Source organism: Tenebrio molitor, chromosome 7, assembly GCF_963966145.1.
Source record: "Tenebrio molitor chromosome 7, icTenMoli1.1, whole genome shotgun sequence".
Taxonomy (NCBI): Eukaryota; Metazoa; Arthropoda; class Insecta; order Coleoptera; family Tenebrionidae; genus Tenebrio; species Tenebrio molitor.
Window position 1 is genome coordinate 3508225 of NC_091052.1, and position 27248 is coordinate 3535472.

Consider the following 27248-nt stretch of genomic DNA (forward strand, 5'->3'; position numbering starts at 1 on the left):
TGCAATAAGAATGCAGACGGGAGGTAGCGTCGAACATCCTTATCTGGTAATCCTGGTGGTCTCTGGAATATCCTGCGCTCAATCGGGCGTCTGGAGCTCATTTACATAGCCGATTATACAGCTTACACAGCGATATAAAACAGATGCAGAGTAGGCTTAACGCCGCTGCTTATTACCGCAATTTACGAGGGTTTCTGAATGAGCCACGAACGGGACGTGCACCAGCTCTCGAATGACCTTCTTATCCGAACCGGCTTAACGTTTTTATCCCGTTACAACCCTGCACAAGGAGGTGGTGATGTCCCCCGACGATTTATTTGCCAAATTATTACAAATTATGTCTGGTTTTAAAGCAATTAAGTGTCCAAACACGTTGCTTGATATTTAAATTAAGAGTCGGAATTATGGCTGCATTCTCTCCGTTGTTAAGTTACTGCCGGCTATTATGTCTTGAATTCTTAAATTATTAAGAACATTAATTATCCTAGATAGGAGGATCCTGGCGAGACGTGAGGACATCCTCTAGTGACGCACCTTTTAATGAATTATTAGCGCTTTTCTGTTGGGATTTTACTGAATTATCGTACCCAGAGTCTTTGCATTAACGCCATCCATTTCGGCCATTAGTCTTCGACATTTAAAATCGCGAAAAGCTGAAGGTTTTTTTTCTCAGCTCCCTTCTTTTAGTAGGAATGAAAGCGCTTGTGAAGCAATGTTTATCTGTGAATGAAGCTTATAATGCATAGTTTTTTTCTTGTGTAGCGAGTTTGTGCCAAGTTCTCTTTGAAATCCGCCAAACTTGATGTTTCATTAAAACTTTTACGTTGGATTTTAATTACGGCGCAAAATTATTTTCTCTTTATACCTTTAATTAGTCAACATTAATTAACATTAAAATTTATAGAAGGAATTAACGCGTGATAAGAAGAAATTCGTTCGATTAGACAATGGCGGCGTCGAGACGTGAAAAAAGAGGCACCGGCTCTGCACGAATTTACGAGGCCTTCCTCGCCGCAAGACAATCAGAGCATGACAAAACCGTCTTCCGCAGCGAGGTCTGGCTGCACCATGTTTATGACTTCTTTATGCAAAAAGCGTGGGGAAACATATGTATAAGGATAAAAACGAATGCAAATATTCACTGGAAATTAATTCCGGAGGAGAATTGCCCGGAATAGGCCGCAAATAATGTGTAACGAACAGACGGTTGAATAAAAAACGGGTAATGACGACGTTGATTGAATTGATGATGTGCTTGGATAATTACGGCAATTTTTCTTTCGGCAGGGCCCCCAGAACTTGAAAGATAATTATTTCATTAAAAATAAATTGACCGTTTCATTTGTAAAAGCCATAAATAACTACCATTGATCGGGAATGATTACATTAAATTGCAACATCAACCGTCGAAGGATCTGTTCGGCTACGAAAATTTATTTTTCATTTCGGAATTACGTCAGACGAGAAAAACCTACACGCCGAAACCTAAATATTTATCAAACAATACAATGTATGAACGTGGAATTGTGAAACATGAGGGTGAAGCCGCATAATGTAACGAAGTCTGGAACCCAATAGCTTAATGTACAAAAAAATCATATTAATTTTAATTTAGGGTTCAAAGCTCACTCGTGCAGGTATTGGAACAGCTCCGGAGAAGTTATTGATAAATAGTTGGCCTTGATCATTTATTTATAAGAAATAAGAGTTGCCATGGCAATTAAGTATGAATATTGATAAGTGCATGTGCAAAGTTTGACAATAAAAGGTTCGGACGTTTTTGAATTATACATTTTTGATTATATGTTGACAACTTGACAACATTAGCAGATCGAGGTTCTTCTGGTGCATTATAAAAAACTGGGGTTGTGACGTTTAAGGGAGATGAAAAAAATTAAATAGGAAGAGACAGCTGGAAGACCGATTTCTGCGTCAACAACAGAAGACGTCGATGTTGTCCATGATAGGATTTTGGAAGATTGATGAATTGTTATAAAACGAATATCAGAGACTTGGAATGTTTCATATGAAGGCGTTTTTCTGATAATTAATAATCAATTGGGTATAAGAAAATTATCAAAATGAATACAGAAATATGAATGCTAATCAACAGCGAATGAAGGTGGTTTGTGGACCAAGAAAACTATAATTAACAAACTCGTATTATGTAGTATGATCTATTAAGTAATCTTTTATCATCTAAGAATTTTTGTCAGTGTTATCCGCCATACAGTTTTTGAAGGTTGTTACTCCTAGTGATCGCATGACGATGATTTGCACTTTGGCAAAGTAATTTTCTTTATTAAAATAAAAGATTGATGGCGACAATGATACGTGAAACATAAATAATTTAATTTACATATTTCGGTGAAGTTTTTTTATAACAATTCCGATACCATCTATTAATAATGAAAGCACCTATTTTTAGCCATTATGTAAGTATGTATAATATCTTTTTAGTTTATTTCTAAATGCCATAAATTTATTAGCACACACCTACAAATCAAAAACGACAAAATAAGAAATATTTTCACTTTTGCATAAACCGTTGCTGTTTACAGCCACGAAATTCAATATTTATTGAATTCAAATACATATAATTAAACATGTAAACATTTACGACTTGGTGGTTATTTGAGTTCTCGGACAAATTATAATTTTAAACTCGCCATAAATATTTATTAACGTGCAAAAACGCCAAGAATATTAAAAAGTCCAAACAGATTTTAATAGAATTTTATGTAGCTTATTGTAGGTTGATTTTTATCACTAGTATCTTGTAACCGCCCATCATCTTTTCAATAAGGCATATTAATAATCCTCTCGTAATCATAAATCGTGTCTTAATCAACAACATTAATAGAACTATCCAAAGTACAATAAAGTGTTGTAAAAATTATTTTATAAGTAAGTGCTGTTCCAAGTACATATTTACGTTATGAAAGATTATTTTACAACTGAACTTGCTTCTGTTCAAGAGCAAAGAATAGTAAAAAAAGAATGAATAATTATAGTAAGTAATACGTATGTTGAAATATTTTAAATATGTAGTTCCGCAGTAACTAATTTTACAGATACTATTTCCTTTTTCAGTTTTTAATTTTAATAAATTCCGGATAAACAAAATTGAATTTTTGCATAATATGTATGTTGCATAATCTTTTTGGCCTTACTTGAACTCGAATTTTAGAAAGTGTGTATCTATTTTACTTGACTCGAAGTGAATTTGTAAGATACAAATATGATAATGATTTACATTTCCGAACTAAATCTGCGCTTATTGCTTTTCGTATACTTTTTTAAATCCCGTCATCGTCATTTGTACATTTTGTATTGCAAAATGGGTCAACCCCAAGCGGTCCTTCCTGCTTCATCCCCTAACTCAAGGTTATTCAGCGGTTTTATCCGAGAGTCACGGTAGTTTTCTTCAATTTCCTCATGAGTATTTAATATCGTGCGATTGTCGCAATGAGTCACCAGGGCTCGTGCATACTCCACATCGGAACCCGAGAAACGAGCAGGGTGACGCACAGGGAAACCGAGTTATTGATTCGCAGGTCTCCCCTAGCATCCTGCAACCCTAACCACCGACACAATGCTCCACATTGCGCCCTGCGTTACGTTGGTCTCGTGATGGAACAGCCAGCAGCGCCACCGCTCTCCTATTTTCACCCGAAAATAGTTCCTCATTCGGGGATTATATCTTCCTCTCTCGAGGGTGGTCGAGTTATTTTTAACTCGAAAACTGGGACTAAACTGTCTATGCGTCAGCGGATGGATTCTTTTAATTATGCCGGAGTTGGTGTGGTTAGGAAAGCTCCCCGTTTTCATCCTGTTAAACCGGGTGCAGTTCGAATTGGCGTTTGATGTTAGTTTGGAACAATTCATCTGTGGAATTCCCCATTATAATAATGGTTCGAGAATGCAGCGCAGCCATCCTAATGCATTAGACGCCCATTTACATACGCGAACCTTCTAAATTACTGCATTAGCTGTAGGAAAGTTGTCTGCTAACAAAATAATGAAACGGAAGCCAATTTTCCCATTAGTTTGTATTCCGATTCGACCAAGTGGGTTATCTGCTGATATTATAAAAGCAGAACCGTGTTTACGACTGGTTATTTTGTATAAAGCCGTGATTGTCATGTTAACTAGATTAACCAATTGACATTCGTTATAATATAATTACGTGGCAACGTCCCGCTACGGTAGGTCAACTGTGACCGAAATTCTGGAAGAGATCAATTCATTAATGAGGACTTGTTTAATAGAGTGACAACAGTTTCGAAATTTAGATTTTTCCGCTGTCATTTACATTTTTTCCTACTCTCTTGTACAAACCAAGTGACTATAAATGATTGAAACAAATTTAATGGGTTGGCATCCATGAGCAATTGGTAAGCCTCGTCACTGTCAACATGCCTTGATTCATTTTTGAAGTTAATAAAACATTAACCAACATTTCAGGTCCCACGTTTGCAATTCCTGCAAATTGTTCATGGTATTGCGCTGAGTAGTAAAAACCATTTTACAAAATGGAGGGTGATAATGACAACTTTGATTTATTTGACTTTTGGTTTGATATTGTGAACATCGGGGGTGCCAACATCAAATTTGAAATGCGTTGCCAACTTAACAAAAAATCACAAATATTCCTAGTCACTTGTTCGAGGGGCCAAAAGTGGGGCAGCTTCATCTTGCGCATCGCCATTGTTGCACAAGATGGAGCGTCGATAAGACTATATTAGGCAGCAAAAATGATTAATTAAGCCAAACTAGTCGGCGATAAAAACTATACAGGATATAGCTATCGGTATTATTATCAACATTCATTAAAAACGTTTTGAAGTGATCGGTACAGTAATCGAAATGTTAATGAACTTGACACAAATGGTATAAAGGCTCTATTAATGAAAACATTCAGGCTGGGCAGCGAACGAGAACACTGGTTTTAATCAATTTTCCAAGCAAGATCGACTCGATTGCACGAATATTTTCAAGAAAAGCTATTTTCCGTAGAACAAGAGAAGGTAATTCCGTCGGGTTCACTCTGCAGCAAGGCGCATTATCGCAACCTGCGCTGTTATGATTATGAGCGTCTGCTGTATACCCCAGTTATTGGCCACGTAAATTTCTGAAATGATGTGCTTCTATTTAATAACATGACGAAAGCTTTTTATTTAATTTCCGGGGACTTGACCGCGTTGACAAATTTTGCAAGATGAGCTTCCCGAAACTGAGACCTTTGTTCGACAAGTTTTTAAAAAAGAGGAGAAGAGAATAATTAGGAACTGCACTAATTCAAGGCTTGTTATTGCGTTTTCACAAAAACTGTGTTTTGTGAAGTTTGTGCAATTAAAATCCTCCAAAGTGGAAAATGCTTCCATTTTTATTGCACATCAAGGAGGCCTCAAGTACGTACGTATCCGTAATGCTCGGATTTTACTGAGGAAAAGCTCGTTAACAAGCATGTATTGTTGATGTAATTAAAAGAGAAGGGTTCTAAAGTTTCAAAAACACTCGTAGTTTTTTCTTTGCGGGACGACAATGTAACCGGATCTCGACATAAGGCTAATATCTTACTCAAGACGATTCAGTATCATCTATCATTTTCTTTATGACGTCACTGGTCGCAAGAGACTGTACTACCAGACGGATGCACTTTTTCAAGACAAATAAAAAATCAACCCGAAAAGATCGTTGCATAAACATTGACGACGGTGAGGGTTGGTTTTTCCAGCCTTCAACGTGAAACCGTTTATTCGAGATGTGCTCTTCCCGAGCGAGTTGTTTGCACCTGAGCATAAACTAACCCCTCAAGTTTGCTTATTTAGAGCTAAACTAACAGTCGTCCCCGTCGTTATTAACAAACTTTGAAGTTGCAGCGCCGTTAAGTGAACGCATGTATTAGAACGGAGGCGACCTCTTCGGGCCTCTCGATAAACACGCTAAATGGTCTTTTATGGATTGTATCGCCGTGGTTTCTCTGGCGCAATATTACGATTCAGCTTCCAGGTCATTTGCTCTGAGCAGGATAATTTTGATTGCTCAGACAGATAGTGCGATTGCGTCACGTTGAGGCCCTAAAGCAGATATTGCAGTCGGCTCACAGCATTTGCTTATTTTGGAGTGTTGCCCAACGCCGCGGCATATTTTGAATGTTGCAGATAATTAGAGGAGATACTGCCGCCTTACGTGTTGCTACATTGTCTATGAGTCAACTCGAAAAACAAACCGGAAACACCACAATTCTGGAAACGTTATTGCGCAGCATTTGGACAGTAATGATACATTTTTATGCCAAGCGATCCCTATCGTAACTCGATTGTAATTTGTCGATCTTGCGCAAAAAATGCACCCGTTCGCGAGCCAGGGGACAGGTGCCGAAAAACGGCCTAACTGCTCCCCCCGAGCCAGCACCTGCTGCTGGTACCATCCCAAAATTAATTGCAATGGCACCAGCTGCATACCGGAATACGGCGCTAACAGCTCGTGTCGTCATGACCTTATGCAACTTATCGGTCCGAAACTTCCGCTCGGCCAAATTGAATATTCATGTCGTGAGTTGCACACGAAATTTGTTTACACTATTGCGACCCACATTTTTCCTGTTTAAACAGTGGCGTTATTTCTGTTTCGTTGCAGGTAAGGGTCCCCCCGAACGTACTGGAAGTTTCACGTGCGCGCTTCACGTGTGTGGCCACCTACGTTGTGTTCATTTGTCCGCCGGTTTTTCGGTTTGGTGATTTATTGCCACACGGGTGGGTGGTTCTCGTTGTTATGATCGATCGGTTGTTCACCTACAGGGAGAAACTGCTAATTGCGTTTCGAAAATAATTGGCCCATCGGCGGCCGCTCCAAAAGTGATACCTCAAGTGAAAGAAGTGGGTCGGTCTGATTGGCATTCTTTTGGGACCACCTGTAGGTGTGTGTTTGAGAGGCCAGTGCAGTATTTGCTTCCGGGTTCGGTAATGAACAGTCGAAATCTTCGATTAGCACTTCTAATGGACCGCATAAACTTCCACGAAAGGAATTAACACGAATTTTCAACGCTCTAATTACCAAATACGAGATTAAGTCTTCCAACACTTTTTTGCCCCAGTATTTACCCACACATAATTCTTTGTTGGCCAGAATTTGTTTGCTTTTAAACGCAACAGAGAATATTATTTCATTTCTGCTGCTTTTATTGTCAATATCTCAATCGTGGACCAATTTTAGCAACTCTCTTCTTGATTGCCGTTTTGATGGATGAAGCCTGAAGAGTGTCCAGCCGTTCTTTGACCCACGTTGCGATGCATAAGTGCAACAATGTGTCTTCAGTTTGTAATGTGCTAATTCCAGATAAAAATGGAGCCCTCGCCGAAGACTAACGGTTTTCATTAGACGCAGATGGAAACGAGTTCATCTCGTCCACTTCTTGAAACTTCTAAAATTGTTCTTGTAGCGGGTAATAACGCTTAAGCGCCGTTCCCAGGTAACGTACAATAAATAAATGAGGTAATTGAGCGTGTTCGATCATATCGAGTGATTTAGTCTTGCAGTCGAGTTGCACAGACATGTTTAGTGGACAGCTGTATGTGTTGCAAGCAATCGGAAGGCTATTGACCGACCCATTCACAGAGCTTCTCCTAAATATTTATAATGGCGTTTCGTCGCCATAATGTGACGTTGAATCGTTAAAACATTTTTTATAGGCGTCCCGGTCGCAGTCTCCTAATTTATTTTAATGAAAACCATGATCCGAAATGTAGGCAAGACGCTCTCCTCATTACTTGACTGCGACACTTAACGTCAACTTTCCTCGGCGTAAATCTCGACGTTTCTTGCGCTGGGGTAGGTTCCTGCGGGGTAAATTAAATGAATATTCTAGCAATTTTATTCGTTCTTCATGACGTGTGTAATGCAACGCTTCTTCCATTCAGTCTCCGAGTAGAAACTCTTGTTCCTCGTCGAGAGACGGCCGCTTTTTTTCCCCAACGTATCGGTTTTTGTCTCTTGGTGTATCTTGTAACGGTCCAATCCGTTTCAAAGGGAAAACTATTTTCTTAGATGTCGTTTAATATGGAAGCGGACTCAAAAACTTGCCGGAACGTGATTCTTTACGATCGTGGAGTCGCTCGCGGCGAATTGTTTACCTTGTTGATGGCCGGATGCAAGTTACGGATTTAAACTTTTATTGAAACAAAGTTGAAAGGACGCGACATTTTTCAAAAATTCCCCAAGTTTAGTTTGATCTCGTCTTCGGCAGACAAGAACTCGGGATAAATGAGTCCCCGAACGGATGCATTTGCTTTGCATGATACCCTGGAATTTTCATTTTTACGAACATCCAGACGATAAGCTAGAAAATTGGAATTGTAACTTCTCATTCCACACGAATCAAGACAACTAACCAATAATCAGATCATGATTCTTGTCAGAACACATAACGGAAGAGATTCCACTTTTAACGTTCAATTTATGGCATATCTTGGGAGAAAAGAAACAAACTGAACTTGACAGCAAGTTCAAGGAAACACTAACGAATTTGATTTTCGTTCGTTATAGTCGCAGCTGCTCGCCACCTCCTGATTTCAGAAAGAACCGAATGACCGTTAAGTTGAGGCGGTCTGGATTCATTTTTCCAACTCAAGGGTGTTAATTAATATGTAAATATTGACATTTCCGAGCCTTGCCCATTAAAGGAAATACGCAACAAGAAATTAATACACCATGTGTATTCCGTTAGATACAAGTTGTTATCATGTGGATCAGGCTCGTTATTATGATGAACGCAATTACATATTTGTCGTTCGTTTTTGTGGGGAACGGTCCCATCTGTGTTGTTTTAGTGGTCTAGCGGTGACGACCCCTTCCAGGGGCACCCAGGGTGATGAATAAAATCATTCAATTAGCAGGAACGATTTTACGGATAAGATCTGCCAGTATGTCACATGTGTTACCTGCCTGAATTATTCACCTGCTTTTCCCGAGGCGCTCTGTGCACTCGAATAACAAACAACACTATTCTAATTTTTGCCTTGCCCAATCGACGACTATAAATATCCAGTCAATGACCGCTTACTTAACCGAGATCGAGTAAACATAAAGCAACAGCCAAAACACCTTTCTTGAATCTATTACAATCGATTACGTGTCTCGATTCTACATATTTGTAATGTCCGTGAATTTTTTTAGTACCTACTATGGCACGTTAACGTGGACTACGGTATGCATGACTAACGAGTTTTTTCGATTCAGCTTGTTTGTTGTACACCACATATTGATGCATTGTTTTTTAGTAGATACTTGATGGGACCAAAGAGTGAAAAAAAAAATTGTGAAAACTTGCTGTTGATCGTTGGATCTTTGCCATGTCGCCGTTGGCGAGAAATGTATACAAATCAAGTTGTTAATCGATCAAGTCCCGGGATAATTGACACTTCAGAATCAAAACATCATCAACATTTCAATTTTAATTATAATTTGATTATGCCCGACGCAGTGAATCGACTGTCGACGTTTCTCACATGTGATGATGAGAAGAGTAAATTCGCCCCACTTCTAAGACTTCTGGAATTAAAATGTACTCACTTCAGTATGTTTCAATTAGAAAAGTTGTCTTTGCTTAAAATGAGTCGATAAAAATACAACACTAAAGTTCTTAAACAAGCAACGATGGGAGTGCGGCACCATTGTTTGGTGCGGCAATAAAATGTCAATTTTATTACAGAAGTGTGCAATACAGACAACACTTCGCTCTCCTGGATGGATTATCTCCTATCTTCGTGCCCCCCCCGTGTCTTTATCGCCGTCATTAAATGTGAACTTCACTATTGGCATCCAAAATCCTCATGTGCAGAGTCTAGACAGGCGTACAGTTATGTTTTTGCATCAATTTGAGATTTTGTGTTGCTCAAAAATTTTCGCATTTTAATAATGACGAGGCCACGTAACGCTCGTAAAGATGCGACCGTAAAATCTTATTTCAGCAGTCGATTTGGAGACCACGTCCTGCTAAGAGGGGGTCATCTCATTAACACAGCTTCTCATAAAAACGTTCCGTCGTGCGACTCACAGCCGCTATGCAAATGACCGAGATTCGGTCCTTACGACTACCAATTAGGTACCTTTTTGCAGCAGCGTCAATCTTCCAGTTTGACGATCTTTCAACTGCCACCTTATTAACTTGGGAGCTTTACGGCTCATTTGTCGCTTTGTAAATACGATCGTGAAAGTGTTGCCAGACGATATATATCTCCACGTTTGAATCGTACTGTCGCGTTTACCAACCCCTTTGTGTCGACGACACAATCGACTTAAGCACAAGCATAATAACTAGAGTAAACGGTTTTTCGCAAATTAACGTTTCCGAGTCGTTATGGGGTTTAAACCAGAAGACCGCGCCTCCATTCACGAAAAATCACCTCGCTCGTATTAAACGGAGGCAGTAAAACAGCAAACGACTTCCCCAAAAGGGAAGGGTTGCGTCATCAAGTAGGCTTAAGGGACCTGAATTTTAATGAACGACCAGAAACGTGTCACGTGATGTTGCAATATCTATTCATTATTGTCCCGATGTCGGAGCTGACGGACAGTTTTGTTGGTTGACGGTCCTGGATGTGACGTAGATTGATATTGGCCAGGCGGCGAGCTTTAGGGAAAATATCGTCATGGACTAATTCAGTGCGGACTTGGGTGTAGTGGAAGTTCTTTGGTTGTATAAACTTGACTCATTTACGATAGTATTATCCTGCGGAAGTATTTTACAGTGAATGTAATTATTGAGTAAGTTGTCGTTACGAGGTAATTAAAACCGTGCATCTGGCGTTTCTCTTCCGATTATCCATAAAGAAGAACCGTAAAGCTCCCGAATTGCGTTCACGTATAAGATGGTTATTGTATGCAAAAGCTTCGGTTGCTAAAAACTCGATAAAGTACCGGAGATATCGTCGTATTCCAGTTTCAGCTGTAATATCGCGCATAAAACGAAATTGTTTATTAAATTACTTACCATCTGAAACAGTCCATGATCGAAATAGAACAAGTTTATATAGTATGCGCCGCTTTCGTTTTATAGTTTCGATCGTAATCGGAATCGTTTTTCTATTTCATTTTTCCCCGGCCCGAATTTCGTTCGCCTCCAATTAAATCACGAAATAATCGCAACTCGCTGATTCCACCCTCGAGTCAGGCCACTTCCCCTTTTCACCCTTTCAATCTGGAAGCAGATTACTCTTAACATCTTAGCATTTTACAATTTAAAGCACCTACAAGCGGCATCCGAGCGAGCGAGATTGGATTTGAATTTATTTATCTGCCTGCCTCAGATATTCGCATGCGGAATTCAAAATTCCCATTAGGTAAACTCGTTGGTCTTTTTAGTTTTGCACAGTCTGATTGTTGGGTTTAGTCGCCCACTTGGCAAAATCTGAGGCATAAATAAGACTTACTCCTCACGTTTATCCCCTGTCTGATCTGTTTGCCATGGGGCTTACAAGTTTTATAATTTGCCTAAGTATGTTCCCGATCCGGTGCGCCTCTCCTTACTGAGGATTAGAATTCGCAATTTGCTCGTTTTGCTCCGGCGCACCTGTTAGAGATGGAAAAAGGGACAGGAATCTGGCGTGTCGTCACTAATTAACTGAGGAACGTCGTGACGTAACGTTTGAACATGATCCCGACGTTATTTCTAACGTTAACTGTCTATATTATCCTCCCTCAGGTAATTACATGCCGAGATTTGCATATCGTCGAGGTTTCGCCGGAATGAACGAATAACTATGTTTACTCCACCGGGGTTTGCGAACTCAAGTGCCACCTCGATACCTCGTAAAGCGAAGAAGCTCCCTCTCCCAGAACCTCTAAAAGCTTGCGTTTAAGGTGTTTTTGCTAAAAATACCAATGTTCTGGGGAATTATATTACGCGTAAAAAATTTACAACGCGACCCTTTATATTTTCAGACACGGACTGTGCGTTCTCGATAACATAAAAGAAAAATATTCCTTCTGTCTTTATTATTTATATAGACGTTGGACCCTCATTACGGAACCAGAAAGAAATGTACTCAAACTTTACTCATATTACTTTTCCAGTCCAAAGTGCTCGCTGGGTTCTTATTCTTATATTCGATATCAAACAGACTACGACTATTGGCCCTTTTTCTGTTACTGCTCCCAATCGACTGTACGCGTCAAGAGTACAATACTTTATTCCGGTAAGGCGTTCCAAATTTTATTCATGAACAATTTTGAGATGGTTTTGTACCATTCACCCAAGAGCAAGCGACCAAATGTTTTTTTTAACTGGAGTTCCGACCGAAATCTATCGGTGAGAGGAATGCACAACTGGTTCCCAAGACTTACCGGAGTCGGCATTACAATGTATTTGGCTACATTGTAGTGAGATATGTTCTACACCCGGCGGTTTCCCTCAGTACACAAACAACCCATCAGCACGACTCTTAAACAATGGTCTTGGTTCGACTTTGCGGCCCACTGTTGAAGGATTGCGTCTTGTTCCGTCTTTGCTGTGAAATAAGTACCCTTCGCTCTGGAGCGTGTGTTCATTTAATGTTGCCGATTGATGCCGCCGGCGGAGGCGGTGGAATGAAACCTTACACCTACAAAGCTCCGCTAGTAACACATATACTTAATTAAGACACGGGGATCGCGGCAGGAAATGCAAAAGCTCGCCGGAATAAGCGACAGTAGATGAGTTTCCGCTCGACGCATTGAAGCAAAGATATTTTTCTGAGACAACTAAACTGGATTGTACGTAAATATAAAACTGGAGAAGATTTTGTTTTATTTTTAGAGTTCATAGCTACTTCCATATCTCACATAATTTTTATTTAATAGAGTGGTAATTAACATCCATCCTCAGGGATATAATTAAATAAATCCACATAAACATTCTTTTGAAAACATCTTTTAAAACTTGCATAGTTAAGAGACGCCGTCTCTCTATAAAATAAACTTTTCGCAGCAGTAAAGTCCGTTTTTCTTTGCTTTTCCTCGTTGAAGCAAATAAAAAGTGCAGCTCTTATCTGAAAAGTTGCTATTTATTCGAGCGTATAATGTAATGAAATATGCCTTCTAAATTCCGTTCCCTGGAGCAATGCCGTAGAGATCTGGGGACTATTAAATTGTAATTAAGGTTTTAATATCTCTATCGGAGCCGCAGCGTTACCGAAAGCATCTGTGCCACGACTGTCGTAACTAAAAATTCTCCCAAACTATTTTTACGTGCCACGTTTAAAAACGAACTTTTATTAATTTTAATCCAATTAATTGGAGAGCCGCGTGGGACGGTTACGTGTCTTCCATCACGTAGTCGACGAACCGATTTGTTTACAAACACTGAAATAAAATTTACAAAAGGGAAATGTGTGAATTGTTTACATCAACGCTCACGGTCATTTCAGATTATTATCATTCTTATTAACGGCACTTTAGCGTAATGTGCTCGTCCATTATTAATGTCAGATTATAATACAAGCACTGTCTGTAGCGTAACTACTTGACGTTTAAAACTAAAGGTTCTTTTACAAGCGGGAGCGTAACGGAAGGGTTGGAAGCGACGATAAATGTTGTGACGTCATCGTGTATACTGCTGCGTTAAGTGAAAGGTTGTTGCAGTGGCTGTAGGTTAGCTTTTATTGCATAACGAATTCCGAAACATTCATAATGCTTTACTTGTTTAAATAACAGGAATTTATGCATTAATACGGTTCGCTTAATTAGCCGAACAAATGTCATTTCATTCATAAATTTTGTACTCCAATAGTGATCGACTCAAATAACCGCCAACATAAATTACCGGTTCGTAAAAAAAAGTGGCTTTTCCATTAATTACCAAAGGGACTATCTAGAGAGCGTTCGGTTAACGTAGCCTGAAATTTTCCACCTCATTTGTGCTAAACCGTAATTTGTTGGTGCGTAAAAAATTTTCACGCTTTGGTAGTACATAATTAGTATGAGTCACTGTACAGTAAACAATTGTTGATACAGAAGATAAATGGAATTTTTAAATTTTTTTGTTGTTTACCAACACGCATTAATTCAGTTATGTGCGCTGTACGTTTCCCGATTTTTTTTTAAACTTCAGACATTGTAATTGTTGCTTATCTATCATCAGAATGTGGTTGAATGAACTTGGTGCATTACATATCTTCGGTTTCGGTTTTGTACTCCAGCATACAATATGTGTACAGTCGATCAGATAACTGTCCGGCGGTATTTCACCGAAGCTATTAAAACGAAAAAGAAAAGGAGCAAAGAGCCGAACTATTCCCAAGACACAATAATAGATCTATAATAGAAACAGTGACGAAAAACAATGTGATTGATGAGTAAATTATTGTAATAGAGGTGAAGCAAGGAAGAAGCAGTCGGTAACTGTAACTGCTTCAGTTGTGTTGCAGTTCGCAGTGGCGACCCCAGAACGTGGGTAGGTATCAATCAGTTCGTAATTAGTTTGAGAAGTTGCGCCGCCCCCGGGCGCGGGATCCAACGACCGACGTTCAAGAGTTATCCTCCACATATTTAGTACCTTGGCAGTTTCCAATTAACGGGCTTCACATGTTGAACGGAGGCGGTCGATGTTCGATTTGATTTACAAATAGCGGCGGCGGCGGCGGCGAGAATACAAACGTCACGACCTATCCTTCCTCGAAGCAGACAACAATACAGCGTTGGGCGCAACAAGCATTATTATGTGTCGACAGTTTTTCCAACGTTACCAAGTAACAAGATATACACGCGCGCGTGCAAAAGTAACCATTTTGATGTAACGTGAACGTTCTTTTCAATTTGCGCGTTGTCTGCCTCCGGAAATGTGCCCGCCAACAAACCAACAATACGGCGGCGGCGGAGCGGCTTTTACGGAGTTGTGGATGTCTGGTTTCCAGTAGGAAGTGAGGCATGCACCACGGGGGCGGCACGGGCGCACCTAGGAAGGAATGCGTCGTGTTCCGGACGTCCCAGATTCAATTTGCGAATTTAACACGACCTTCAAATTAACAAACAAAAGTCTTGCAAATTTCTTGTAAGCTGGGACGTTTCTCTTGTAAGGGTTCGTCGAGTAAGCGCTCAGTTGTGGTTTGACAGATTCGTTGAATTAATATTGCGAAAAGCGACACCAAAGCAAGTGAATTTTTTTTCCCCAGTAGATTCAAACCTTGAAGAATTTTAATGGAGAAACTTCAGTTTTATGAAATTAATTAGAACTACATAATTAAGGCGGCGTACTAATTATTTCTTTTTTTGTTCTACTGTTGACATTGTCCATCCTTAAGAGTTGTAAAATCCACAGATTAGATATTCCAGATCATGAATCTTGTATAAAAAATTGTTTCTTGTACTTTTTTTCTTCCCATCACGCCATGCATCGTTTTTGCTGTCCAACTTTATTTTCTTTCACCTCTAGTCTTCAGTATCTACATCCTGTAATTAATCACAGTGAAATGATCACTTCCATTTACTTAACAAACTCGTTTTTTTAAAATAGATGTTTGTTTATAAATGTTTTTATAATTTTGATATTTACGTTAACTAAACAGTAGTTATGCTTTTAATAAGAATCAACTTGTTACAAAAGAGTCTATACATACATTTTGCCCTTTCATTGTTATTGTGCTTTGTCAGTGTTTCATTGTCTATAATGTTACAAGAGAAATTAAATCTAAAACTTTCATTTTTTTACTGGATCTAATTTCATTCATCTTTCTCCTCTCCTTTTTGTCTCTCAAATTACAGTATTTTTTTTACTTCCGTACCTAACCAACCTGTGACCCGTAAAAAGCCAGAAATTTGTTAAATTAAAATTATTTTCTTCTTTGGCACGAAACATTAACAACTCAATTAATTCCAAATTTTGTATTGAAGAATGGATGATAAAGAAAAATAACTACATATTGTAATGCATGATTTCAAAGAAAATACAACTCTACGAGAAAAGAACAAATCCCAAGGTATTTAAGACAGAAGTAACAGATGTCTTAAAGAAAAACTAGTCTAGAATGCTATGAAAAAAATGCGAATCGTAGACGTATGTGCTTTATAAATATGTATGCATTTTTAAAAAGTAACAAACTTTGAATGTCAAAATATGTCAAAGTTGAATATAACCGCTAAATCTTTTAAGAATAGGAAATGAAATAAGAAGTAATGTTTGGTATTTTATTATGAAAGGTATTAGAATTAATTTACCACCTTCTTCACTTCATGATATGTACATAATTATACGGGGTCATTATAAATGATTGTCTCATAGCAGTAGGCGTTGGTGACGTAGTTGTGCGGCAAGCTTTATAACATGAGTAAGACTAGCATCGCCGATAGGTAGCGCTGCTGGCGGTAGTCTAAATTTGTCTACTAGTTTGTCTAACGTTGCGAAGCTAGCGGCACATCCCAAATTTGTGTGGGTTTTCAACGCCAACTGCGATGGGACAATAATTTATAATGACCCTGTATTATATTTTGTTTTTTTAAGTAAAGCAAGATATAAATTACAAGGGGTTAAATCACATTAACGTGGGGACAACGGAATTTCAGTATCCCGATTGATGAGCTGATTATCAAAAATTGTCTTGCTGCATTCAAAGTACCTTGGACACAATGAGGTGTTGGGTGTTGTTCCATCTTGCTGAAGATATGCCCCTTACAGCTCATAATGATATACCGAGCTGCAGTTAGGTTATCTAAAATTATTACCATCGTAATTTCGTGTTTTACAATGATTTGGATTATTAGTACCTTCAAAGAAAATTGGTCCTATTAGTCTACCGCTAATGACTACCCATACATCAAGTTTCTTTGGTTGTAAAGAGGACGCAACGTACAAGCGCGCACTCGAATGTTACATGTTTTATGAATTCACATATCCTGTCTTCTGAAACCAAGCTTCATCAGTAAAAACAGTTTTGTTTAGTGTTGCACCATCATCATTCAGCGTTTAAAAACCATTCACAAAACTGAATACTTTGTACCGGATTAGGAGCTAACAGTTCCGGAACAGAATCGTGCGGTAAGGATATAAATGTAAATCCTTTTTGAATATTGTGCGGCACGTTTCTACAGAAAGATTCACTTGCAGAGATAAATGATGGAGGAAAGTTTTTAGTTCATTCTCTACAATTTCCTCAACTGCATCAATAACTTCTGGAGTACGATCTGTAGGCTTTCCGCTACCTTCTATTCTGTTTTGCCGCCAGTTTGCCAAAACAATTTCTCAGTACGATCGAAGTATGTGCTCCGAAATTATTTATAATCACCGACCTCGTGGAAAATGGCACTGACATTTTTGCAAACAATGTTGCATTCAATGGGATCATTCATCGTTTACTTTACGACCGAAAATAATCATAAAATACTTTTTGCTCAGTTGAGTAAATCATTTTAGTTTCGAAAAATGAAAACTTTTTTTATGAAAAATAGGTACAACCCAGGATGCAGAATAATGATACTGACGCAAACACAAAATTTAAGGTTAAACTGAATGGTTAACGGTCTGTATTTATAAGTCAAAGGACTCTTCTCTTGACTGTAAATTTATTTAGGCATGACTAGAACACAACAAATTTTATCTTTGATTTGTTTCCTGAATCTGCAAGCAAAATTTTAATTTCATTCGTTCCGTTCGCACAGGTTAAATATATAAATCCGCAGCTCTAGCTCTGGCAAACATCGAGTTTGTTGGCACAGCGCTCGTAACCGGCGTTTAGAACAACAATACCTGAGATAAGACGGGTCAGGTTTGCGGCGACGCTGACGCCGCTGGCGTCACATTGTACCCGCCAGACCGTGTCAAGATAGCGAGCGCCTCGACGCCAAAATACAAACTACATACATAGCTTCACGCATAATTTAGAAACGCATTCGCGTATATTTATCCAGAGACGTACGTCGTTGTGAGTTGAACCTGAAGCACAGACAGGTATTTTTGTTGAAGTACGACTACGTCATAACCACGATGGGATGTTAGACAGGCAGATAATAACAGCCAAATTGTATCAAGCCAAACTAAAAGCGAAGCTTGTGTTCTTCAAGCGCTTCAATAGAACTTATTGGCAAGGTAAATGTTTTAGTGGAAGCGTAATGTGATGGCGCATCCGAAAATTTATGCTTGGATAAGTTGCGAGTACAGGAAAATGAGTATTTGATGAGGGAGGTAACGACCTGATTGTGGGTTTTTTGTTTTGTCTTGTAATTTGTTACGATACCATCTTCGTAATGCGTCCCAAGACAAATTACAAAATTTTGCTGTGAATTAAACGGACCTGTGTATTTAAATTTGCCACGAAAGGTAAATTTTCTCCTGCAGTTTTTGAAGGTGGTATAAAAAGGAAATGGGAAAAATAAACTGACCTGCATGTTCACCAGAAGATAAATAATCTGGTAATTGCGGCCAAAATCGTGTTTTTTGGTAAACCCACGCTTCGAATTCGACGGTATTTTTGTCCGATGTCTGTTCTCCCATAAAGCAGGATTGCCTGCGGATTTTAAATGTCACAAGAAGCGGTGTGGTGCTTTCAGAATGATTCGATATCAAATTCCGCGGCATTGTTCTAGACAAAGAACTGTATCGCAGCTGTTGAGGTAACGATCTCTTACACTAGGAGACGTTTTAATATGCATAGCCCGTAACAAGTTTATTAATAGATTACATCCTCCGATTATGCACGGTGATTGGCAGTATAATCAGTAGTAAGGCATGAAGCGATTACTAATTTACCCGTCTGACTTTCAGAACGCTAGCAAGTTGAAGAAACAATTCGTACCGAATTTCACATCCGACGTATTTCTCTGTCTGTTTGATCAAATATTAATTTAACGTTTTCCTGAAAAAACCTTCGCTGAAGCGAGCTGCTCGAATGTAGAAGCACTCTCAGGTAAATGTAATGTAATATGATTCCTAATAAGCTCGTCTCGCCGTCATCAAATAACACGTCTATTTTATAATCTGATAACTCCGAATGAACTGATGTTGCAGCGGAGTAGACGAGCCCATTGCTTCTTCCATTGTTCATCCTGCAAGGTTATCAGGAAAATCGTGCCCCATCATTTGATACAATAAAAGAAAGTCACTTGCCCTTTTTCTATGCACTTCACGCTCACATTCAGATCCGTCTTTGTATATTTTCACTGCAATGTTAAATCCACACCCAACTTTGTTTTTACTGCTTATCGTACAAAGGTAAGCCGCCTCACACGCCTCACCTACTCTTGGCTTTTTTAAAACCCTTTTCGAACAACTCTATTGTTCCAATTTAGCTTCTTCGCGTTCAAGGTTTTTCAACAGGCGGTTGCTTGCTCCAAGAGACGAATCTATTAGTTCCACTTGTTACCACAACTGGTGCATTTCCTTATTTACATCTTTTTACATGCTCTCTGAAGATTAATTATGCGTCAATGTCATTGTCAACTTTCATTGAATTTTCTGTTTGGGATTAACAAATAGAATACTACTATACAGATTTTCGTTACAGCCAGCCGGCAATGTCTGAGAGAAATTTAGTCGCTCGCATTTTCCCATTCTCAGAATAAAATTCTATCAAACAGCAACTTCGATTTAAGCTGAATACGAACACGAATATGTAATGCATGAACACATTTTTACATCTTTTTTCGTTCTTCGCTTACTAAATTGAAAAATATCGAAATACGAATTAGTTCTGAGTTTAACCCCCGGCGCCGGTGCCTTATCATTTTGATAAGCATCCCAAGTAGAGATGGGACATCGAACACAAACATCGATGTTCAATATCGGTGTTGACATCGGTAGCGACCATCGATGGGTAGGAAACATCGAACAAAAAACATCGATATTTTGAAACATCGATGGTGTTAAAAATTGGGGCGAAAATAGTCATTTGAATATATTAAATTAGTAAGTTGATAAAAAACATGTTTATTCACAGTTTAAAGTACAAAACTAAAATATCAAAAAATTAAAATTAGGTAGGTATCCAACTGGAATTACGAAAATTATACATTCCAAAAACTTTTATCAATAGATTGCAAAAATAATAACATTGACAACAAGAAGTCTTTCACTTCTGTTCACTTTCAACCCTTTCAACTCAGACTCAGAATGAAACGCAAAAGCAAAAACAAAAGTGGAAACCGATCCCGATCTGCGAAGTCAGGGCCAAATATACACGGGCACTTCCCAGAAGGGCCGTTCAGCGTTCACGTCATCTCTTGGAAACTGTATTTCTGTTTGTTTTTTTTTTTGTCGATGTTCGATGTTTTATTACGAACATCGATAAAATATTGACGTTTAAAAAAGAATACCATCGATGTCAAAATATCGAAGATTGAAATCAAAACATCGATGTTCGGCTAACATCGATGTATATCGCCCATCCCTAATCCCAAGAATAGGTTAAAGCACTGAATTTATTGATACAGATTAATTATATGATGCGTTCAAATGAAAACCTGGGCTGAGTCGAGTTTGAAAAAAGTAAACCATTTAGAACAATTAACATTTGAATTTCCCGCCGTTTGACGCGACTCGTAGATATTTGCTTGGAGAATCGTTAGTATGTAATTCTATTTTTAATGGAAAACATTACAAAGAAAGAAAAAACAGCAAGATTTTCGGTTGATAAATTTTAGGTTAGCTGTCAATATGCTCTAACAACTGTCAATTTACACGTTAAAAAAGCAAAACAATTAACAGTTTCCAACGCCCTCTCAGTCCATACCTAAGTATTTGCAATTGCTTGGCAACACATCAACTGCAAAGCAGCAAATATGAAAAACTGTTTCCTAATTTTATAATGAATCAAGACTATTATCGATCTGGTTCAAGTTCGCTCGATCCGTTCGGGTTCTAGCTGTTTTTTCCAGCCATTTAATAAATATTTCATAATAATGGCTGCACGTTTTAATTTGCTGCCTGAAACGCGCAACTTGCACAATCTTTTAAAGCCCGACTGGGTACACAAAGTAACTCAAATAACTTTACGAGCCACCACCGGTAATAACCCACCTGTGTACCCACATTTCGGACGGGCACACCGTCCGACATTAACTTCGGTTCACTTAATTCACGACGCTTATTTTTCTTTATTCTTGTTTCAGGTAAGGCCGAAAGTTAGCCGGCGACTCCCTGAAAAATTGATCGGACACGTAAGTCGTTTGCACCAGCGGTCGTTCAATAATTAATTAATGTTGCGGGGACGGGCAAGACGAAAAAGCACTTATGACTTTCAAAAATCCGCCTGAAATTGATCCAATAATACCTCTCGCTCACGATACAAACGTATAATAATGCAGTCGGTTCTGCATCAATTATGTATCGTGTCTGCTTTCGACCGTCTGCGCCATTGTTGCATTCGGGTGTGCCGGATTGTAAAAACGCTGATTAGGTATACCATATCATTGTCTTTGATTGCCGAACGTGCAAGAGTTGGACGCGGAGTTTTGACAGTCATCGTGTGCCAGATTTCTCTCATAAATTATGCCGATAATGAACATGTTTGATCCACTTAATCCTGAAATGTCGGAATTCGATCGATTCGACTCTTAGATTTGCAGAAATTGATAGTTCTGGTCGGTAGGTTCGGCATACCGATTTGGAGCTTTATCTCGCGTGAGCCACCATCTTAGGAATTGTGAATTGCGGTGAGAACAGATGAAGATTCATGGCGTTGTTTTGCGGAAAAGACACACCCGCCATCCTGCAAGTGAGTGTAATTTATGCGTTTTGCATTTTTTTTAGTCGCCGTCCCACCATTCATTGTAAATTCGCAATTTGGCGATTACATCAGCGGGACCCTCCTTCATCTTTCTTGTTTACACTTCATTTGAAGATGGGTCCCGTCTTAAATTCAGACAAAACGTCGAAGTAATGGTGCGTGTTCACCGCCAGCAACGTCTTTTCATCGCGCGTTGTCTCCGACATATTGCGTTATTAAATGTGCACCGTTGACGTTGATGGCCTCGTACATCTCGTCATTCAGATGTCGCCGCCAGCAGCCTTTTCTCGACTAAATCCAACCCCCGATGAATTAGTGGTTGGCTTTTAATTTAAAAATGACGGATAGTAGCCACCCGTCACGGTGTCGCGCTCGAATTCTTTGTGTTAATGGCGCCGTCATTAAATAATTCCCGGGGTATATAGTTAATTTAGAAATAATTGGACAAATTGTAGCGGGTTTACAGTCTGGACATATCGATCAGGTCCCGTTGTATGAATAGAACAATAAATTTTTCAGGCTCGGGGCTGACGTCGTGTGACTCCTGTTTTATTTTCGTCCTGGCTGAACTTGTGAAAAATTAACCGACTGCTGTCAGTTGATCTGCACCGGACGCAAACACCGGTAATAAAAATATTACCGCCCTCGAAAATATTTACGTAAAATTGCATCGAGTTGCGGTGCAGTCGGCCGTTGCGGTGTCATCGGCGTGATTGATGGTGGCCTCTCCCCGTCCGAAACTTGGCTTTTAGCGAGTTGTGACAAATTCGTCCTGATTTAGTTAACGCAAAGCTCGAGAGACGGTCGAGAGGAAATGGTTCATTATTCACAAAGCGGCGAATAAGACACTCGCCCGATTAGGAGCTTTCGGGCTGCCATTTTTTCCAGGATGAAACGTCAACGACCCGCAGTCGGGGCTTTTTGTTCGTTGTTTGTCTACCGATTTCCAGGGAAGATTATGCATTGTGATAGGTTCGCGTATATTTGTTTTCTAGTATTTGTGTTCATGAGAATCGAAGCGAAATGTAAACCGTGCTTTTCAATTTTCCTCAAAAATGCGACGGTTCCATCCGACAATTGGGTCGTCCCCGGTTTTGAAGAGAATTCATGTTTATGGCGTGTTTTGTACGCTTTTATTATAAACACATTGTTTCGTGATGAAACAGAAGTTCAACACTCCCAGCTTCCGCAAGGAGTTAACGCCGTGACCCACAGACACCACATAATTGTTGGTAGTGTTGAAAACACCTCTTGTTCAAAATGTTTCAATGTAAACCCACATTCAAATTGTCTTCACGGACACAAATATTCTTGCACGCGTTAAATTTAATACCTCAGGTCTGTCAGTCGCTCCAAAGAAATTCTTGAATGGCACGCGATAACCCCACTTGCATGAGCGACTGGTTATATGTATTTTATGCCACTTTGCCTTCTAATTTACTCTGGGTTTAATGTATCTATCGAATAAATTAACTCAATTTGTTGTAAAGCTCGGCTGTGTACAGACTTAATTACATCAAAGACAAAGTTACTACCTCCAAACAAGAGGCGATCTCTTGCCACATCATTTACGCCATGTGGATAACTCTGCGTTAAATATCATCAGAATTACAATTTTTTCGGGACGTCTGGCATATTATTTTAGTTCGTCGAACTTTAAACAAAGCTCCAGTAATATTTGATTTACACATCTGGCTCTTTTTTCTTTTACTTTTCTCGTTTTAATGTCTGTCGACAGATACCCGTCTGCGTGTTTATGTTTAGCTTTTGGGGATTTATGTTTTATATGTTTTTATATCTAATGGAAAACTTGAAATCACTTTGATACGTGCAGTTGTAGTACCCAGTGAAAACACATTTTGTTTTATTGTATTTGAAAGGAACGTGCTACTTTTAGCCTAGGAAAATTTTTAAGATTCCACACCCTGATACGCATCGTTTGTTCTTGTATCACTTTCGCTGTTTGGGTAATTTGCTTAATAATATTATGGTTATGATAAGGAAGTGTATCAGTGTTATTTGACCTGATATCTATTATTATGCAAATAGTGTTGTTGACATATGAACTTAGCTGGACGATACAAACAACTGTTGGTAAAAAAACGGATTATCTCCATGAAATCTGAGTTGAGCTCGTGATTTGGCAAAAAAGTGTGGAAAATCTGCATTTGTTGCATGACCCTGCTCATCGTAACACTCCCTTCACTCTGCGATGCAAATCCAAATCTAGGATTAAGTGTGCACTAGCGGTGGTGTATTTCTTTTGTTTGCCTCCGAGCGGAGCATTTTGGAGCAAAGGCACGGAACAGGATAAGCTGAAGTAATGAAGTCTTCGGTGGCGAGAACTCACCCCTGGAAAAATTCAGGTGCAAATTTATTTGTGTTAGGTGTCCTGGGCGTTCAGGGTCCGTTCGATAAATTTAAAGAGGAACGAACGTTCGCCGCTTTCCGCAACAAACATGCAAATATTTGAGAGAACGAAGTGTAGTGTGCACCCAAGCTTGATATCTGTGCAGCAAGAAGACCCTTTTCTCGGTTTGGGATTCGAATCGCAAATCCGCAGACCGTTCAGCGGCCAAACACAATTGAGATTAGCTCAGGTCCAGCTTGTCCTGTATTACAGCGATAACGCGGTTCGCACTTCCATCCTCGCATTATTAACTAATCAACTTTAACGGAGTGTGGGGATGCAAGCCGGGGCGCGTCTTTATCGAACGTTGCCGGTTAAGGGTGAGTTTTACAAGATGGAGGCCGGTTAGGTTAGGACAGATCCGAGGTGAAGTTCGCGATTTGCCCCGGGACAAAGCACCATCTGTTGAGCGTGGCGCAGTCGGCACAGATGTCCTCAAAAAAATGGGTCAAGAAACGAGAAAGCTCGTTCGTTCTCCTGGGGATCACATGGATTGTCTGTAAAAGTCGCTGTGCGGTTACTAAAAACGGTGTGAAGTTGGCAATGGAGCAAGGTTCGACGACCGCGTTTATGTGCCGATGCAATACTGCAGCTGTGATGAAATACCGGACTTTTATGTTTGGGTGTTGCCAAAATTGTATATCCAACCGGGTTCTTTCAAACAGACGAAATTAATTCCGGGAATATCGTAATCGAGTTTCATTGGCCATTAAATTGGAATCGCCAGTGTTAAGGCAGCTGTCTAAGCATTTTTAATTAAAGGAAATAGACTCGATTGTGATCCTAATCTGCTGCAATATTCATGATTCAGCAGCATTCCAGCTTTCGTCTCAAAATTGAATTAAGGGTACGCCCACCGTGTCCCACGTCGTGCTTTTTTCAGGAAGTGTTATTATTTAAATGAGTGAAACGCCGTTTGCAAGATAATAATAACTTCAGACATTACCGCCTTCTTCCAACAATCGTTCACAGTTCGTTCACCACGTTACAAGCAGCTTTCAAAATTTTTTATGGCCAATATGAAGTACACTTCCCACTGGAATAAAAGTCTCGTTGACTTGGTGACTAATCGGTTATGATCTCCCCCCAACCCGCCTTCAAATTAATAATAATTTTTAACAAGTTGGTTCGGAGAATTGCACTTTTCAACTACCAAAGCAAGCGTATCGAAAAGATAGAAGCAAAAGTTGTGAATCTACATTAATATTTATATTATTTTCCCGGTGGCGGTAAAACTTGCCAGTGACAGGACTGCATTTTTGTAAGCTTTGCGTAACGGCGCCAATAATTTGTAGGACGAGATATATAAAATTGTTCGTGTTGAGGTCGAAAGAGAGACCATCAATCAAGACGGGCCACTTTCCAAAAATTCCAGAATGATCGATCGACAAAATGCCACAAGAAACTCACGATGCTGACTACATAATTAATTAACTTTACGGCATCACACCGAATAAACGATTCCATTCAGAGCGGATAACAATCCACGAGTCACTTCTTAACCATCACGATTTCTCGTATTTAGTCGCAATTCTGCGCATCTAGATAAAACTGGAGGGCCGTGATAAATGACTGTTTTTTCTTGGAGACCACCTGTGTCCTCCGGCGATCCCAAAATCCTCCATAAAGACCCCGTATATCACGACTCTTGAAACCTCATGTTTGAACTGCGGCCTAAACCTGGGTCCGCCGCTCGCATCAATCGAGCTTAGGAGCCGCCCGGAGGACGTTCCGGTGTCCGTGTTGCTCCTTTCCAGGTCGTTCCGAGCCGCCAACGACAGGGCGAAGGTTAAGGCGCGACTCCACACTTATAGTTGAAGTTTTAATCGAAATCGTTCATCCGTCTAAACGCGAGTCTCATCGCGTGTCCACGCAAGCGTTATTTCATTTCACGATATTAAACTTGTGCCTGGTTTTTTATTACTTGGTGGTGGTGAAAAACGAAGCCGCCGCGACGTTTGTTTGTGCTTGTAGCTTCGGGACAGAACAGCCGAGTCTTCCGGAATCCGGAACGATCAGCTCAGATCGAAAAATTAATACCTTGCACTTCGGGATATGAACAACGGTCCTATTAGGGTGAAAGCTCATAGCTTCGGGCTTTGAAGCAGACGCCGCTTTTATTTAAAGGGACCTTGTGTGATGTGTGGGGTTGGCATGTTATTTGTGCACTGTTCAAAATTGTTGTGTCTGTCGCTTTAAACAATTTTCACAAGCAATTACCACGTTGGGATCAAAGCTTGCACAGTTAAGCGAAAAACAGAAAGCTCTTTGATAAATATGAACATTTAAGATCAACCAGCTGCGCTCGTAGCTTCGGTATCCGACACGATAGTGCAATCAAACTTACCGCCAATTCGGGGAAAAATTAAATTTGTGCTGTGACTCTCTTGGTGTAAAAGTAAAAACCACAAAAACAACACGTTCCCGAGGGGAGATTGTGCATTGCTGTGAAAAATTCCATATGTTACGTATCAACAAAAAAAACCTCTCTACTATGCAATCAGATGGCGTGTTTATATTTTAAAATGCAATCGACTAGACGATAGTTATCTAAATACAGCTTTTAATTAAAAGTTTAACTGCTCTCTCTGGCAATCATCTTAGTACTCGGCAGTATTCTGTGCACGCGAAGGTCATTGAAGCTACAGCTACAGCAATTATACTGTTAACACGAGGAATTTTGGCAGATTTCCAAAGCCGAGATATAACTCCTGGTATATTAAACTCGAAATGCATTCGAATTATAATTTTCGTTCGGGTTTCGTCAAGTTTCCTAATATCACAGTATTTTACGAGCGACTTTACGACTGGAAGCGTCAAGTTTAACTTCTTCCTGATTTTTTTTTCAAGTTTGGAGTAATTTCCTCCGGATGTGTGGTGCGGTGTAAGGTGCAGAATCTCGCAGAAGAATAGACGACGTGATTGATTCCAAATAGAAATAGAAGAATCGAGTTTTAAAAATGTAATTACACATGGGAACACTTCGGCATAGATCAAAGCGAAGAAGAGCCACGATAAGACATAAATAAAACATGCAAAGCCAAAGACGGGCGCTCTCGAGACATTTATAGAACTCATCTTAGGTCGGATATTACAAAACGTAAAACTTTTCTTATTGAAAAGTCCTGAAATCTACTTCATAATTT

General features: G+C 39.5%; 1 protein-coding gene across 2 annotated transcripts in view; it reads left to right on the plus strand.

Moving 5' to 3' along the window:
- The window catches only part of heca (headcase), a 70491-nt gene that overhangs the window by 30817 nt on the left and 12426 nt on the right, over positions 1 to 27248 (plus strand). The window contains exon 3 of one of the 2 annotated variants that reach the window (XM_069054998.1): positions 21076 to 21123. The exons of the other annotated variant lie outside the window; for it this stretch is intronic. Within the exon in view, the coding sequence (XP_068911099.1) occupies positions 21076 to 21123 (48 nt within the window). The remainder of the gene's footprint in view (positions 1 to 21075; positions 21124 to 27248) is intronic. 2 annotated transcript variants of the gene reach the window in all.